At 44.8% G+C, this 13,420-nt stretch overlaps 1 protein-coding gene across 1 annotated transcript in view; it reads right to left on the bottom strand.

The window, feature by feature from the left end:
- Positions 1-12,685, bottom strand: part of LOC133755246 (zinc finger protein 345-like) — a 39,903-nt gene extending 27,218 nt beyond the window's left edge. Inside the window, 2 exon segments of the mRNA XM_062185438.1 lie at positions 12,187-12,263; positions 12,476-12,685. Of these exon segments, the coding sequence (XP_062041422.1) occupies positions 12,187-12,263; positions 12,476-12,685 (287 nt within the window).
- Positions 12,686-13,420: the final 735 nt, after the last annotated feature.

Genomic DNA, 13,420 nt, shown 5'->3' with positions numbered 1-13,420 from the left:
ATGGTGGAAAGAATCTAAGTAATTGGAACCTCATATGTTGCTTCTCATTCTTGTGCATTAGCAGGAAGCTGGACTGGAGTGGTGACAGGACTAGATTCTATGTACTCCATCATGGGATGAGGACAAGCCAGGTGGCAACTTAATCCACTGCAACACAACACTCACCCCAAGGCTTTCATTTTTAAACTCTATTCACTATGTACCTCCCTATGAGTCTGTGATTTTTGGATGGTGAAATTTAATTATCCATTGCTTAATTAAAAAAGAAACAACTTATTCAGATAACTAATTTTGTTGGGTCGACACTGTGGCACAGCAGGTTAAAACCCAGCCTGTAGTGTCAGCATCCCTACTGGTGCCAGTTTGAGCTCTGGCTGCTTCTCTTCTGATCCAGCTCTCTGCTGTGGCCTGAGAAAACCCTAGAAGATGGCCCAAGTCCTTGGGCCCCTGCACCTTTGTGGGAGACCCAAAAGATGCTCCTGGCTCCTGGCTTCAGCTCAGCTCAGCTCTGGCCATTGCAGACATTTGAGGAGTGAAGCAGCAGATGGAAGACTTCTTTTTCTCTCTTTCTCTGCCTCTCCTTCTCTCTCTGGGTAACTCTTTCAAATTAAAAATACATCTTGAAAGGAACGAAGGAAGGAAGGAAGGAAGGAAGGAAGAAAGAGAAAAAAGAAAGAAAGAAAGAAAGGAAGGAAGAAAGGAAGAAAGAGAAAAAGAAAGGGTAACAAGAACCTAAAATGACTGAGGCTTATGTCCTTGTTCCACCAGTCCTGACTCTGAGTATAGATAAGGACATGGGGTGCCAGTTTCCTTCTGGCTACTTCTTGCTGATCTGAACCATTGACATGGAGTGGGTATCTATATTCTGGATTGGATTGATTGAAGAGCAGTCTTGGGTTTTTCCTGTATAATTGCTGGGGATATAGTAGTCATGTGCTCCTGTAAAGATTTTGAAATATGTTAATTATACATGGTAATAATGGAAGCATTATGATTATGAGGATAAAAGGAGAAATCAGAAACATTGCCCATGGTGGGAAAGATGGCCAAAATGAGGAGAACAGAGGGATATAGGAGAGCAAAAGAGTCCTGCCCAGTTAATGTGAAGACAGATGTACGCCTGAGTGCTCCTGTTTTGTTTAGTGTGTATGTGCAGTCAAGGAGCTGTGGGGTAGTTAGTCTGGCCTCCTTCTAGTCCTGGGGCCCCTCATTTCCTCCCTCTGTGTATGGAACCCTGGCTGCTGTCAGGGGTTAAGGCAGACTGTTCTTTCTTCCAGCTGAGTAGGGGTGAAGCGGGGACCTGTGATCAAGACAGCGTTCCAGCAGAAGCTGGCCTCTCAAGGGGGTTGCAGTGCCAGCTCACAGAAACTGTCTCCATTCAAGGTTTCCTGTGCATGACCATCTAGAATTTCTCTGCTTAAGTCTGGAGAAAATGAATCTAACAAGCAAATTAGGTACACAGAGACCACAACAGTCAGTACTAGAGTATCTAAGAAAGGTGCTGTCCAAACCAAGAGGGAGTTTTCCCACTGAGAGAGAAAAAGAAACTGGCAAGAAGGGCTTGATCATTATCAGGTTGATGTTAAGGCCTGGCCAGGCATAAGTGAGGCCCAGACCTATCTATCTCTTCACATGGGGTACTGGAAGTGACATCATAAATGAGGTGGGAACCTCCTTAGGGAAGACACCCTGTTGACTTCCATTACCTAGCTGGCCTGAGAGGAGAGCTGGCCTGAACAGATTAGTTTTAATAGGTGGCATCTCTAAAAGAAATTTAGAGCTCTGCCTGCAATGTTACTGATCCTAGGTCATCCCTTCAACCATGCTGGTTACTTTGGAAGTTGGGAAGAGTGAAGGGCTTTTTCAGTTTAGGGAGGGCCAACAGGGTCTGCAGCTCTGACCCTGGAGTCCTTCAACCTCCAGGGCAGTTCCATTTCCAGTAGTGTCACTCTTGATAGAGTTGTCAGGCCCCTTCAGGAGCCATCTTCTAGCATGACTGCTGCTTGCCCAATGCCCAGACTGCTCATATTGCCAATCAGTGCCATTTGAGGTAGACAGGCTTTGTTGGGTCTCCTTGGTGGAAGATTCCTATGTAAGGCAGCCATTAATTGGCCTGCCATCCATCCTTACATTGGTCCTGCTGCCTAAATAACTCTATTTCCTCCTAGTCTCTGTTAAAATAGACTACAGAGGCAGCCTTTGGGAAGGTCAGCCAAGGGGGTGCTCAATCCCATCCCTAATCCTTGGTGGCCAGAGCTAGAAATCTGTGGTCACAGGCGTGTTATCACAGTGTTTTCCAGGGCTGGTACTGTGGCACAGCAGGTTAAAGCCCCAGCGTGCAATGCTGGCTCACCATATGGATACCAGTTCAAGTCCCAGATGCTTCACTTTTGATCCAGCTCCGTGCTAATGCACCTGGGAAAGCAGCAGAGGATGGCACAATTCCTTGGGCCCCTGGATCCATGTGGGAGAACTAGGAAGAAGCTCCTGGCTCCTGGCTTTGGAATGGTTCTGCTCATGTGGCCATTTGCAGAGTGAACCAGCAGATGGGAGACTTCTCTTTCTCTTTGTAATTATTTCAGATAAATAAAATAAAAATAAACCTTTAGAAAAAATAAAAATAAAAAAAGAAAGATAAGATTATGCCCATAAGGAAAGGTATGTCCCTCTAGGTAAGATCAAACATTAAGACCATCCTATCTAAACTGTGATGAATTTTGAAGTAATTATTAAGATCCTCTCTCCCGGCCGGCACCGTAGCTCAACAGGCTAATCCTCCATCTAGCAGCTCTGGCACACTGGGTTCTAGTCCCGGTCGGGGCGCCAGATTCTGTCCCAGTTGCCCCTCTTCCAGGCCAGCTCTCTGCTATGGCCCAGGAGTGCAGTAGAGGATGGCCCAAGTGCTTGGGCCCTGCACCCCATGGGAGACCAGGAGAAGCACCTGTCTCCTGCCATCGGATCAGCGTGGTGCGCCAGCCATGGCAGCCATTGGAGAGTGAACCAACGGCAAAGGAACACCTTTCTCTCTCTCTCTCTCACACTGTCCACTCTGCCTGTAAAAAAAAAATCCTCTCTCCCTTAGTTTGGTTTGAAAAGGAAGATTTTAAATGTTTACTGTGCTCATGATGAAATAATGGAAATGAAAAATTTCTTCTATATGTGGCCAGGATATTATTACAGAAAATTGCTAGCCATCCTTTTTATTTTTTTGTATTTTTTTTGTATTTTTTAAAATTTTTTTTGTATTTTTTTTGTATTTTTAAAAATTTTTTTTGTCCTTAATGTGCTGTACATTTTGATTTAATGCTATAACTAGTACTCAAACAGTATGTTTCACTTTGTGTTTCTATGTGGGTGCAAACTGTTGAAATCTTTATACTAAATTGATCTTCTGTATATAAAGAGAATTGAAAATGAATCTTGATGCAAATGGAAGGGGAGAGGGAGCGGGAGAGGGGAGGGTTGCGGGTGGGAGGGAAGTTATGGGAGGGGGAAGCCATTGTAATCCATAAGCTGTACACTGGAAATTTATATTCATTAAATAAAAGTTAAAAAAAAAGAAAGAAAATGAACTTGCAGAAGTTGACCAGCTGCCAGTGTGCACAAAGACCAAACATGTGGCTGAAGTTCCAGACCCCAGTAGCCTGGGCCTTATTATATCTTATGTGGGTTAGGGTAGAGGTGGGGAATAGTAGGTGGAGATGAGCTTTTCTTTTTTTTTTTTTTTTAATATCCAGAATCTATAGAGCAAATTAGTAAATACATCAAAACTACAAAAAAGATTAGCTTAAAGAATGTAGTAAAAACAGAACTTCTAATTTGTAGACAATTTAATTATAAATTTTCTAACCATTAAACCACCTCCTGGAAGTAAGAAAAAAACTTCAATATTAACGGAGGAAAATTCCAACTTCTCTTTCACAATACCACTGTTCCACAAAACAATTTAAAATCATGGGTCTAACAAACCTTTAATTTGGTTTTTTTTTTTTTTTGTTTTTGTCTTTCTTTTTTTTTTTTTTATTAAACTTTTATTTAATGAATATAAATTTCCAAAGTATAGCTTATGGGTTACAATGGCTTCCCCCCTCCCATAACTTCCCTCCCGCCCGCAACCCTCCCCCCTCCCGCTCCCTTTCCCCTTCCATTCGTGTAAAGATTCATTTTCAATTCTTTTTGTACACAGAAGATCAGTTTAGTATATATTAGGTAAAGATTTCAACATTTTGCCCATATAGCAACATCAAGTGAAAAAACTACCATTGGATTACTAATTATAGCATAAAATAGCAATGTACAGCACATTAAAGACAGAGATCCTACATAATTTTTTTTTCAAAATAATTAATTTTCTATGCCTTTTCCATTTTAACACCAGGTTGTTGTTTTTTTTTTTTTTTCATTTCCAATTCTCTTTATGCAAATGGTGGAGTTAGAAAGGTGCAGGGGATTCCAACACAATTCCATCAAGATGGCATGTACCAATGCCATCGCACTAGTCCAAGTGATCAATTTCAGCTCACAATTGATAGCTCTGATAGGTCTGGGAGTCAAAGAGATCACACAAACAAGATAGGTATCTGCTAATACTGATAGAATCAAAAAGGGAGGGAAAGATCCAACATGGGAAGTGGGATACACAGCAGACTCATAGGATGGCAGATGTCCTAAACAACACTCCGGCCTCAGAATCAGCCCTCAGGGCATTCAGATCTGGCTGAAGAGCCCATGAGAGTATAGCAGGCATGGAAAGCCAAGATACCATGGGAAAAAAAAAAAGACCTAAGTGAATGATCTCTGTGAGTGAGATCCCAGTGGAAAGAACGGGGCCATCAAAGAAGGAGGTACCCTTCTCCGAAGGGAGGAGAGAACATCCACTTTGACTATGACCCTATCGGAATAAGATCAAAGTCAGCGAACCCTAAAGGCTTCCATAGCCCTTGCAACTCATGACTGGAGCCCAGGGAGATTACTGACGCCATGAACAGGAGTGTCAAATTGTTAAGTCAGCAACAGGAGTCACTGTGTACTTACACCCCATGCGGGATCTGTCCCCAATGTGTCGTCTAAAGCCAAGTGAGCTTTTCTTAAGTTTTTCAAGGGCTTTCAAACCTGGAGAAGAATGTAGGGGGTGAGGTGGGAACAATATAGGATGTGAGACTGAACTGGTCTCTTGAAAGAAGGCAGGGGTAACAAGAACCTAAAACGACTGAAGCTTATGTCCTTGTTCCATCATAAGCCAAAGCCAAGAGCCCGGAACTCCATCTGAGTTCCCACACGGATGGCAGAGACACAAGCACTTGGGCTACTTTCCCAGGTGCATTAGTGCTGTGGGCTAGCTTAGGCTCAAACTTCAATTTCATGTTCTGCCTTTTACTTAAAGTTTTACTTAAAGTTCAGGCACAAATACAACATGCAGCATGATGAGGCTTATTTATAGTGAGAAGAATTCATAGGAACAAATAGTCTTTATTAAAGCAGAGTGTGGCAGGAAGGGGAAAGACAGACTTCCATACCAGCCTCTTCTATATCCACGAGGGGAGAGAGAGAAAGTATGCATTCCCCTTCACCAAGCTCCTTATGAGCTTCCAAAAGGGCAGTGTTTACATAGTCTGCTTGACATGTGGGTTGATAGGATTACCTGGGGGTGGAGGAGGTATGGCTTTCAGCTCATGAACTATCTATCTACCTTAGTTTTTCCACATCACGAGCAGGGAGCTGGATTGGAAGTGGAGCAGCTGAGACTGCAACCAACATGCAGGTGGGATTGCTTGCATGCAGAGGTGGCTTAACTCATAGTGCCACAACACTGGCCCTGATATTGACATATCATTAACTAAAGTCTTTATTTCATTTTCAATTCCTCAGTTATTGCATAATATACTTTTTCTGTCTTAGTAATCACAAATTATCATTTTAAAATCAAAATCTAGACATTTTAATTATAAAAATAATACATGGGGGTGGCATTGTGATTCTGCAGGTTGAGCTGTTGCTTAGAACACCAGTATCCCATAACAGAAAGCCTGATATGAGTCTTGCCTGCTCTCCTGTTCCAGCTTCCTGATAATCCAGTTTCCTGAAATGCACCTGGAAAGACAGTGACCCAAGTGCCTAGATCCCTGTAGCTGTGGATTCGTTTCTAAGAGGAACAGCGTGGTGGAGGAAAGAGGTGCAGAGTCACCACACAGACCCAGGAGTCAGGTGAAAGCAGGCCTGAGGCAAGCAGTCTGCAGACTCATTTATTTCAGTTGCTACAGCTGCTTGTATAGCCAAGGCAGCCAATCCGGTCAAGGGGTGGTCTATGCCCTAACCAATCACAGCCTGTTGCCAGGCAGTTTACAAAGCCATCCAATCACAGCCTGTTGCCAGTCAGGCTCTGTTGCCAGGCAGTTTCTGAAACCATCCAATCACAGCCTGTTGTCATGTGGTTTCCAAAGCCACCCAATCACGGCCTGTTGCCAGGCAGTTTCTGTTGCCAGTGGCCATCTTGGCATGACCTTCTCACCTTCTCATTCCACCACATTGATCCCTATCACCTATGTGGGAGACCCAGATGGGGTTCCTGGTCTCTGGCTTTATCCTAGCCCACCCTAGATATTGAAGCCATTTCTGGAAGAAAACAGTAGATGGAAGCTCTCTCTCTCCCTCACTCCCTCAACTTCTCCCTCTCTCTCTCTCTAACTACCTTTAAAAGTACATCTTTAGTAGCAATGCACATATTAGCTATTAAAGACTGCAGAAGAGTATAAAATGAAAGCATGACTCCCTTCATTCTATAGTAGTCATATTTCCCAGAACAAACTACTCTTAACTATTTCTTACATTATCTTCTGAGATTTCATATGCATATATACAAGAGTATTTTAAAGTATCGTGAAAAATGCCATAAAATGATTAAATCTAGTTTGCTGTAATTAATTTATTTTGAAATTTTTATTTTTATTTATTTGAAAAGCAGAGTTACAGAGAGGCAGAGACAGAGAGAGTGAGAGTGAGAGTGAGGTCTTCCATCTGTTGGTTCACTCCCCAGATGGCCACAATGGCTGGAGCTGAGCTGATCCAAAGCCAGGAGCTTCTTTCAGATCTTCCACATGGGTACATGGGTCCAAGGACTTGGGCCATCTTCCACTGCTTTCCCAGGCCATAGCAGAGAGCTGGATCAGAAGTGGAGCAGCTGGGACTTAAACAAGTGCCCAGTGGGCACAGCAGGTGACAGCTTTACTTGCTGCACCACAGTGCTGGCCCTTGTAATTAATTTCAAAGTCCATGCATACAAGAACGTTTCAAAAACATTTGTGTAGTATTATGAAAAGAAGTGCATTAATTACAAGTTTTGCACCAAAATAATGTCATCTTTAATTCCATTTCTCATGAACTTTTTGAAGTGCCTTCATAAAGATATATATGCAGAGGACTGGCATTGTGGCATAAATGGGTTAAGCCACCACCTTTAATGCTGGCATCACTTATGGGCACTAGTTTGTGTCCCAACTGTTCCACTTCTGATCCAAATCCCTGTTTATGTGTCTGGGAAAGCAGTGAAAGATGGCCAAAGTCCTTGACTCCTGCACCCATGTGGAAGACCTGGTTGAAGCTCTTGGCTCTTTGGCTCTTGGCTCTTGGATCTGGCCTGGCCCAGCGTCAGCCATTGCAGCCATATGGGGAGTGAATCAGCAGATTCACAGGGAGAAATGGAAAATCTCTCCTTCTGAATGAAATAAAAATGAATAATTAAATTTTATAAAAAGAGATACATGGGGCCAGCACTGTGGCTGGGGACGGCGCTGTGGCTCAGTGAGTTAATGCCCTGGCCTGAAGCACTGGCATCCCATCTGTTTGCCATTTCTAGTCCTGGCTGCTCCTCTTCCAATCCAGCTCTCTGCTATGGCCTGGGATAGCAGCAGAAGATGGTTCAAGTCCTTGGGCCCCTGTACCCACATAGGCCCAAGGAAGCTCCTGGCTCCTGGCTTTGGACCAGCACAGTTCTGGCCATTGCAGCCAAGTGGAGAGTGAACCATCAGATGGAAGACCTCTCTCTCTCTCTCTCTCTCTCTCTCTCTCTGCCTAGCCTCTCTCCATGTAATTCTTTCAAGTAAATAAATAATTTTTTTAAAAAAATAGAGATACATACGCATGTGTCCTTTTGTTTTACAAAGGGGCATTTTTTCTGTACCTTATTTTACATATAAGTATTCTGTCCCTACATAATTTTTCAGACATATTACATATTTAGTATTTGACTGAACAGATATACCATAATGCATTTTACCAATTCTCTGTCAATATACATTTAGGTTGCTTCTGTTTTATTCCCATCTTCAACAATACTACAAAGAACTGACTTGGTCTTCATGTATTTGACCAAATATATGTAAGATAAATTTGAAGTTGAATCCTAGCAAAGGACATTTACATTTAAAGAACTTTGATCTGCCAAAGTATCCTCCACAGAGAGTACTGTGTTATTCTCCTGCCAATGTGAGTGCAAGGGCCTGTTTCCCCACACCTTCCAAAAATGTGTGTAATCAGAGTCAAAGCCCCTTCTGATGCTTCCAATTTCCCATTTCTTCTCTCTCTGTCTTCAACTTTTCTTTCCCTCTTTTAGGTCTCTAATCACACTTGGGTGTATTGCCAAACTAATCTGTGAATATGTTCTGCAATTATTTACTCTCTACTTACCTTCTACACTGCCTTCTCTCACCCTCCAACCCCAGGTTTCCTGCTCACAAACCTCCCTGACTGTTTCCCTGCAGCTCAGCACAACTGAACAGAAAACAGGTGCTCGCTCTTTACCTGGTCTCCCAACCTGCCATCCTCTTAAACCAACAGAGAATGTTAATCAAGAAACATGGGAATAATTTCATAGGAAATAATACAGCCTGCGGTGCTGGTATCTAATACAAATTTCTTATATAGGAGTATGGTTTTGCATTTAATTACACCCATTCCCTACTGCTTATAAACATTATCATATGGGGCCGACGCCGTGGCTTAACAGGCTAATCCTCCGCCTTGTGGCGCCGGCACACCGGGTTCTAGTCCCCGTTGGGGCACTGATCCTGTCCCGGTTGCCCCTCTTCCAGGCCAGCTCTCTGCTGTGGCCAGGGAGTGCAGTGGAGGATGGCCCAAGTTCTTGGGCCCTGCACCCCATGGTAGACCAGGATAAGCACCTGGCTCCTGCCATTGGAACAGCGCAGTGCGCCGGCCACAGCGCGCCTAACGTGGCGGCCATTGGAGGGTGAACCAACAGCAAAAAGGAAGACCTTTCTCTCTGTCTCCCTCTACTGTCCACTCTGCCTGTCAAAAAATAAATAAATAAATAAACATTATCATATGAAAACACAGAAATGAGAGTTAACTATATCAGAAATTATGTCAGAAATTAACTCTGAATTTTAAAAAGCTATATATACATGGTTAATTTTGGCAATCTACACAAATGACCTGCGTCCTATTACTTTTTGCTTTTGAGTACTTCCCAACCTCTCTACTGACCTCCACCTCCTCCCTCATCCTTCACTCCTACTCCCTTGCTACATCACTGCCCCCTTTGAAGCTCTCTCCCTTAGGAAGCAGTCTTGTAGACCGACATTCAATCATGTGAGAAATGTTTCTTATTTCAAAATGGTTCTGTAGGACAGGTCTGAATGGCATCTGATGGCAATCAACTGGCCTTCTAATAACCCTTAAATATATTTCCAGCATATGTGGAGCCAGTATTGAGGCATATTATGTAAAGCCACTGCCTGTGACACTGACATCCCACATGGGCTGTGGTTCATGTCCCAGCTACCCTACTTCTAATTCAGCTCCCTGGTAATGTGCCTGAGAAAGTACCAGAGAATAGCCCAAGTGCTTGTGTCCCTGCTCCTTCATGGGAGACTAGGATGAATCTTCTGGCTCCCGCTTTGACCCAGTGCAGCCCTGGCTGTTGTAGCCACTGAGGATGTGAACCAGTGGATAGAAGATTGATATCTCTGTGTGTGTGTGTGTGTGTTTATCTTTTCCTCTAACTCTGCCTTTCAAATAAATACATTTCTTTTAAAAAGTTTTAAAAGGGGGTCCACGCTGTGGTGCAGCTAGTTGAAAACATCCCTTGCAGTGCTGACATTCCATATAAGAACCAGTTCATGTCCTGGTGGCTCCATTTCCCATCCAGCTCCCTGCCAATGGCCTGGGATCAAATACTTGGGCCCCTACACCCATGTAGGAGATCTGGCTCCTGGCTCCTGGCTTCAGTTTAGCACAGCACAGGCTGTTGTGGCTATTTGGGGGGGTGAACCAGAAGACGAAAATCTCTTAGAATAGAAAAAAGATTCAAATTAAAGAGAACAAATTTTAAAAATTCCCTCTCTGTCATTCTGCCTTTCTGTTTGAAAAAAAAAAGTTTTAAAAAATTTAAAAAAAAGAAAACTGACCACAAATATTCTGACTCAATTTGACATAAGATAGAGCCAAGAAAGCTAGTGCTGACTTTGTCTACTGCCTCCTCAATCCCTTTCTGCAGAAAAAACAATTCCTCTTGCTTTCCAAGCACCCAAAGCCAAAATGACCAGAGCTGCCCAGTTTAACTGTTCAGGCTGCTCCAGCATTGAAGGAAAGAAGGAGGAAGGGACACAAATGCATGGTGCTTTAGATCATAGTTTCAGACCAGAGTCTCATGGTTGGGGGGTGGGTGCTTTCTCAAGATGGAGTCTCAGGTGCTCCAAAATGGAGTTCCTACTGTCAAGGTGCTACTTCATTACCAGCTTATGTATCTCATGAAAATATTTCTCTTACACATTTTATAAAACTTGCCAGAAACCTATAGCCATGAGGGGAATGATGAGCCAAGGACAGCCAGTTAGCCTGATGAGTCTAAGCATCCTGTTCTCAGCTTTCTCCAAGTCATATTGACAACATGGTTGCTCAGAAAATGGTCTTACAGTTGTTTCATGGGTGTGAAACAGCTCTTCCCACCAGAAACACAAAAATGCTTGTCCGTTCACAAGCACTGTGATAGGGAGGGCACTAGAGAAAAGGTCACAAACAACACACTGGGGTTGAGAGGAGAAATGCTGTCACCCTAACATCCTCTATCCAGAAATCACTTTCTGTGTTTACTTCCTAGATGGCCTCATTATGCTAAATGAGTTTCATAAGCTGGTAATCTGGTGACAATGACATTCTATCAGGACACTGGAATCTCTCAGTTATTCATGTGAAAACTGCATTACACTGAAACTGACTCAGCAATAGTTTGCAAGGTCACATCTTCTACTCCACATCTCTGTGGGGGGAAGGGTGAACTTTTTTTCTTTCCCCTCTTCTTTTTGACCCTTCCTCCCATTGACAACTTGTACAGATGCTTCCACAGACCATGGTCTTTATGAAAATGTAGAATATCGTCTTATGTCAAAAAATGTCATGGGTTAAACACAGAATCCAAAATAAGACCAGTAACTGGACTTCTTAGTTAATTCAGTGTGGGGTCCAGGGCTGTGGCAGAGTGAGTAAAGCTGCCCCCTTTAGTGCCGGCATCCAATATGGGCCTTGCCAGGTGGATTGTTTTCAAAGGGAGGGGAGAATTTTTTCTAAGTCCCAGCTACCCCATTTCCAATCTAGCTCTCTGCTATGGCCTGGGAAAGCAGTAGATGATGGCCCAGGTCCTGGGGTCCTGCACCCAGTGGGAAACCCAGAAGAAGCTCCTGGCTCCTGGCTTCAGGTCAGCCCAGCTCTGCCATTGCAGGCATTTGGGGAATGAACCAGCACATGAAAGACCTCTCCCTCTCTCTCTGCCTCTGCCCCTCTGTATCTCTGACTTTCAGATAAATAAATAAATCTTTTTTTAAAAAAAAGTATGGACTGTAAAATAATCAGCCTGGTGGAGCACTGGGTGACTGAAGAACTGGGCAGAGAAAGTGCTATTTTTCTGTATTTGTGTTTATAGTTCTCCACTTCATGCAAATCCAGACTAAAATAGCTCCAGTTGTTGGCCGCACAGTTCGCTCTCACTTTGTAAAGGGGTCAGCGGCAGGCAATGACAGTTGACATCCTTCCTAACAGCAGAAGGAAGAAGGGCTGACAACAGAAATTGAAAAGCAGCAATTAAATCGTCAGCTAAGATTCTGTGGCCTCAAACTCCAGATTGAAAAGTCTGCTAACTAATCATGGAAGAAGGATCAACCCGCAGTTACTGCTCACCCTTCACGCTGTTCCCTCTGGCGAAAACTCAGCAGCAGGGCCACCGCTGCCAGGTGTGTCCGTGGGGAATCCAAAGCCTGAGGAGGTGCAGAATGGGGGCCATGGAGCAGCTCCTATTCTGCCCTCCTTCCCACCCCCGCTGCCTCCGGCACTCCTCTGAAGGCCACTGAGCCCCGCCCCGCAGAAGCAGCAGCCAGAAGGCATTCTGTGACCCACCTGAAGTGGGAGCCAGGCTTATTTAAATAGAGCGAACTGGCAGCCTCACCGGCTTCCTTCCCCGCCCTCTCACCTGCCCTACCAGTGCAGTTGTCCTGACCGGTGCTCTCTGTCTTGTAACCACCACATAAAGCACATTGAGGAAAATCTGAGCCAGGTAACACGCGGGCCGGCCGGGCACTGGGAGGCTGGGCAGTGGCGGTGGGAGACACAGAGCCAAGGTTCCAGCCCTGTCCATGCCCTGGGAAGCCACCAGGATCACTGAGAAGCAAGTGAGCCACATGGCGGAGCCGCCAGCCGCCCTCTCGCCCACCCCTCTCCCACACACACATCTGTGCCCCCTTCTGTTCTCCATACTTGCCGTGGGAAGTCCCGGGAGCCCGTCCCCCTGCTTCAGGACACTCAGGGAGCAAAGCGGAGAGTGTGGGGCAGAAGTCCCCGGCATGTGGGACCCACAGGCAGCAGATGAAGAGGCACAGAAGCAGCGGGTGGCGGCTCAGGGTGTCTCCGCAGACTTCCTGGGATTGTGTGCAGAGCAAGAACCGCAGTGAATGCGGGAGAAGGAGCAGCATGGCCTCTCAGGCTGACTCTGATCCGTGAATGATCTTCCTCTGTTCTCAACTCTGCGCCAGAGGGCAGGCACCCACATGCGCAAATGCAGGCACAGGTACTCCCGCGTCCACACGCACAGGCAATCGGAACGCAGAATGTCAGGGCACCTGGTGGCTCTGGGAAATGGAGTCCAGGCTGCGCATTTTTAGAGACCGGCGGGCAATCCCCAAGGCCTTCAGTGTGGAGTGGATGGAGAAATACTGGCCCGCAGAGGGCATTCGCTCTGTTCACATCCCTCCTTCTTTTCCTTCCCACCCCAAGATCTCAAGGATTAGTTGGTGTTCTTTCCTGAATAAAATCTTAAAGTGTGGCACTCTCTTCTGTAACTGATCCCAAATCCTGGCTCCTTCATAACCTCTGTATTCTTCCGGAAACATCTTATGGGTTGCATTGTTCCTGGAAACTT

Source organism: Lepus europaeus, unplaced genomic scaffold, assembly GCF_033115175.1.
Source record: "Lepus europaeus isolate LE1 unplaced genomic scaffold, mLepTim1.pri SCAFFOLD_3_1, whole genome shotgun sequence".
Classification (NCBI taxonomy): domain Eukaryota; kingdom Metazoa; phylum Chordata; class Mammalia; order Lagomorpha; family Leporidae; genus Lepus; species Lepus europaeus.
The sequence above is the reverse complement of the archived record's forward strand: the minus strand, read 5'-3'. Positions and strand labels throughout refer to the sequence as shown.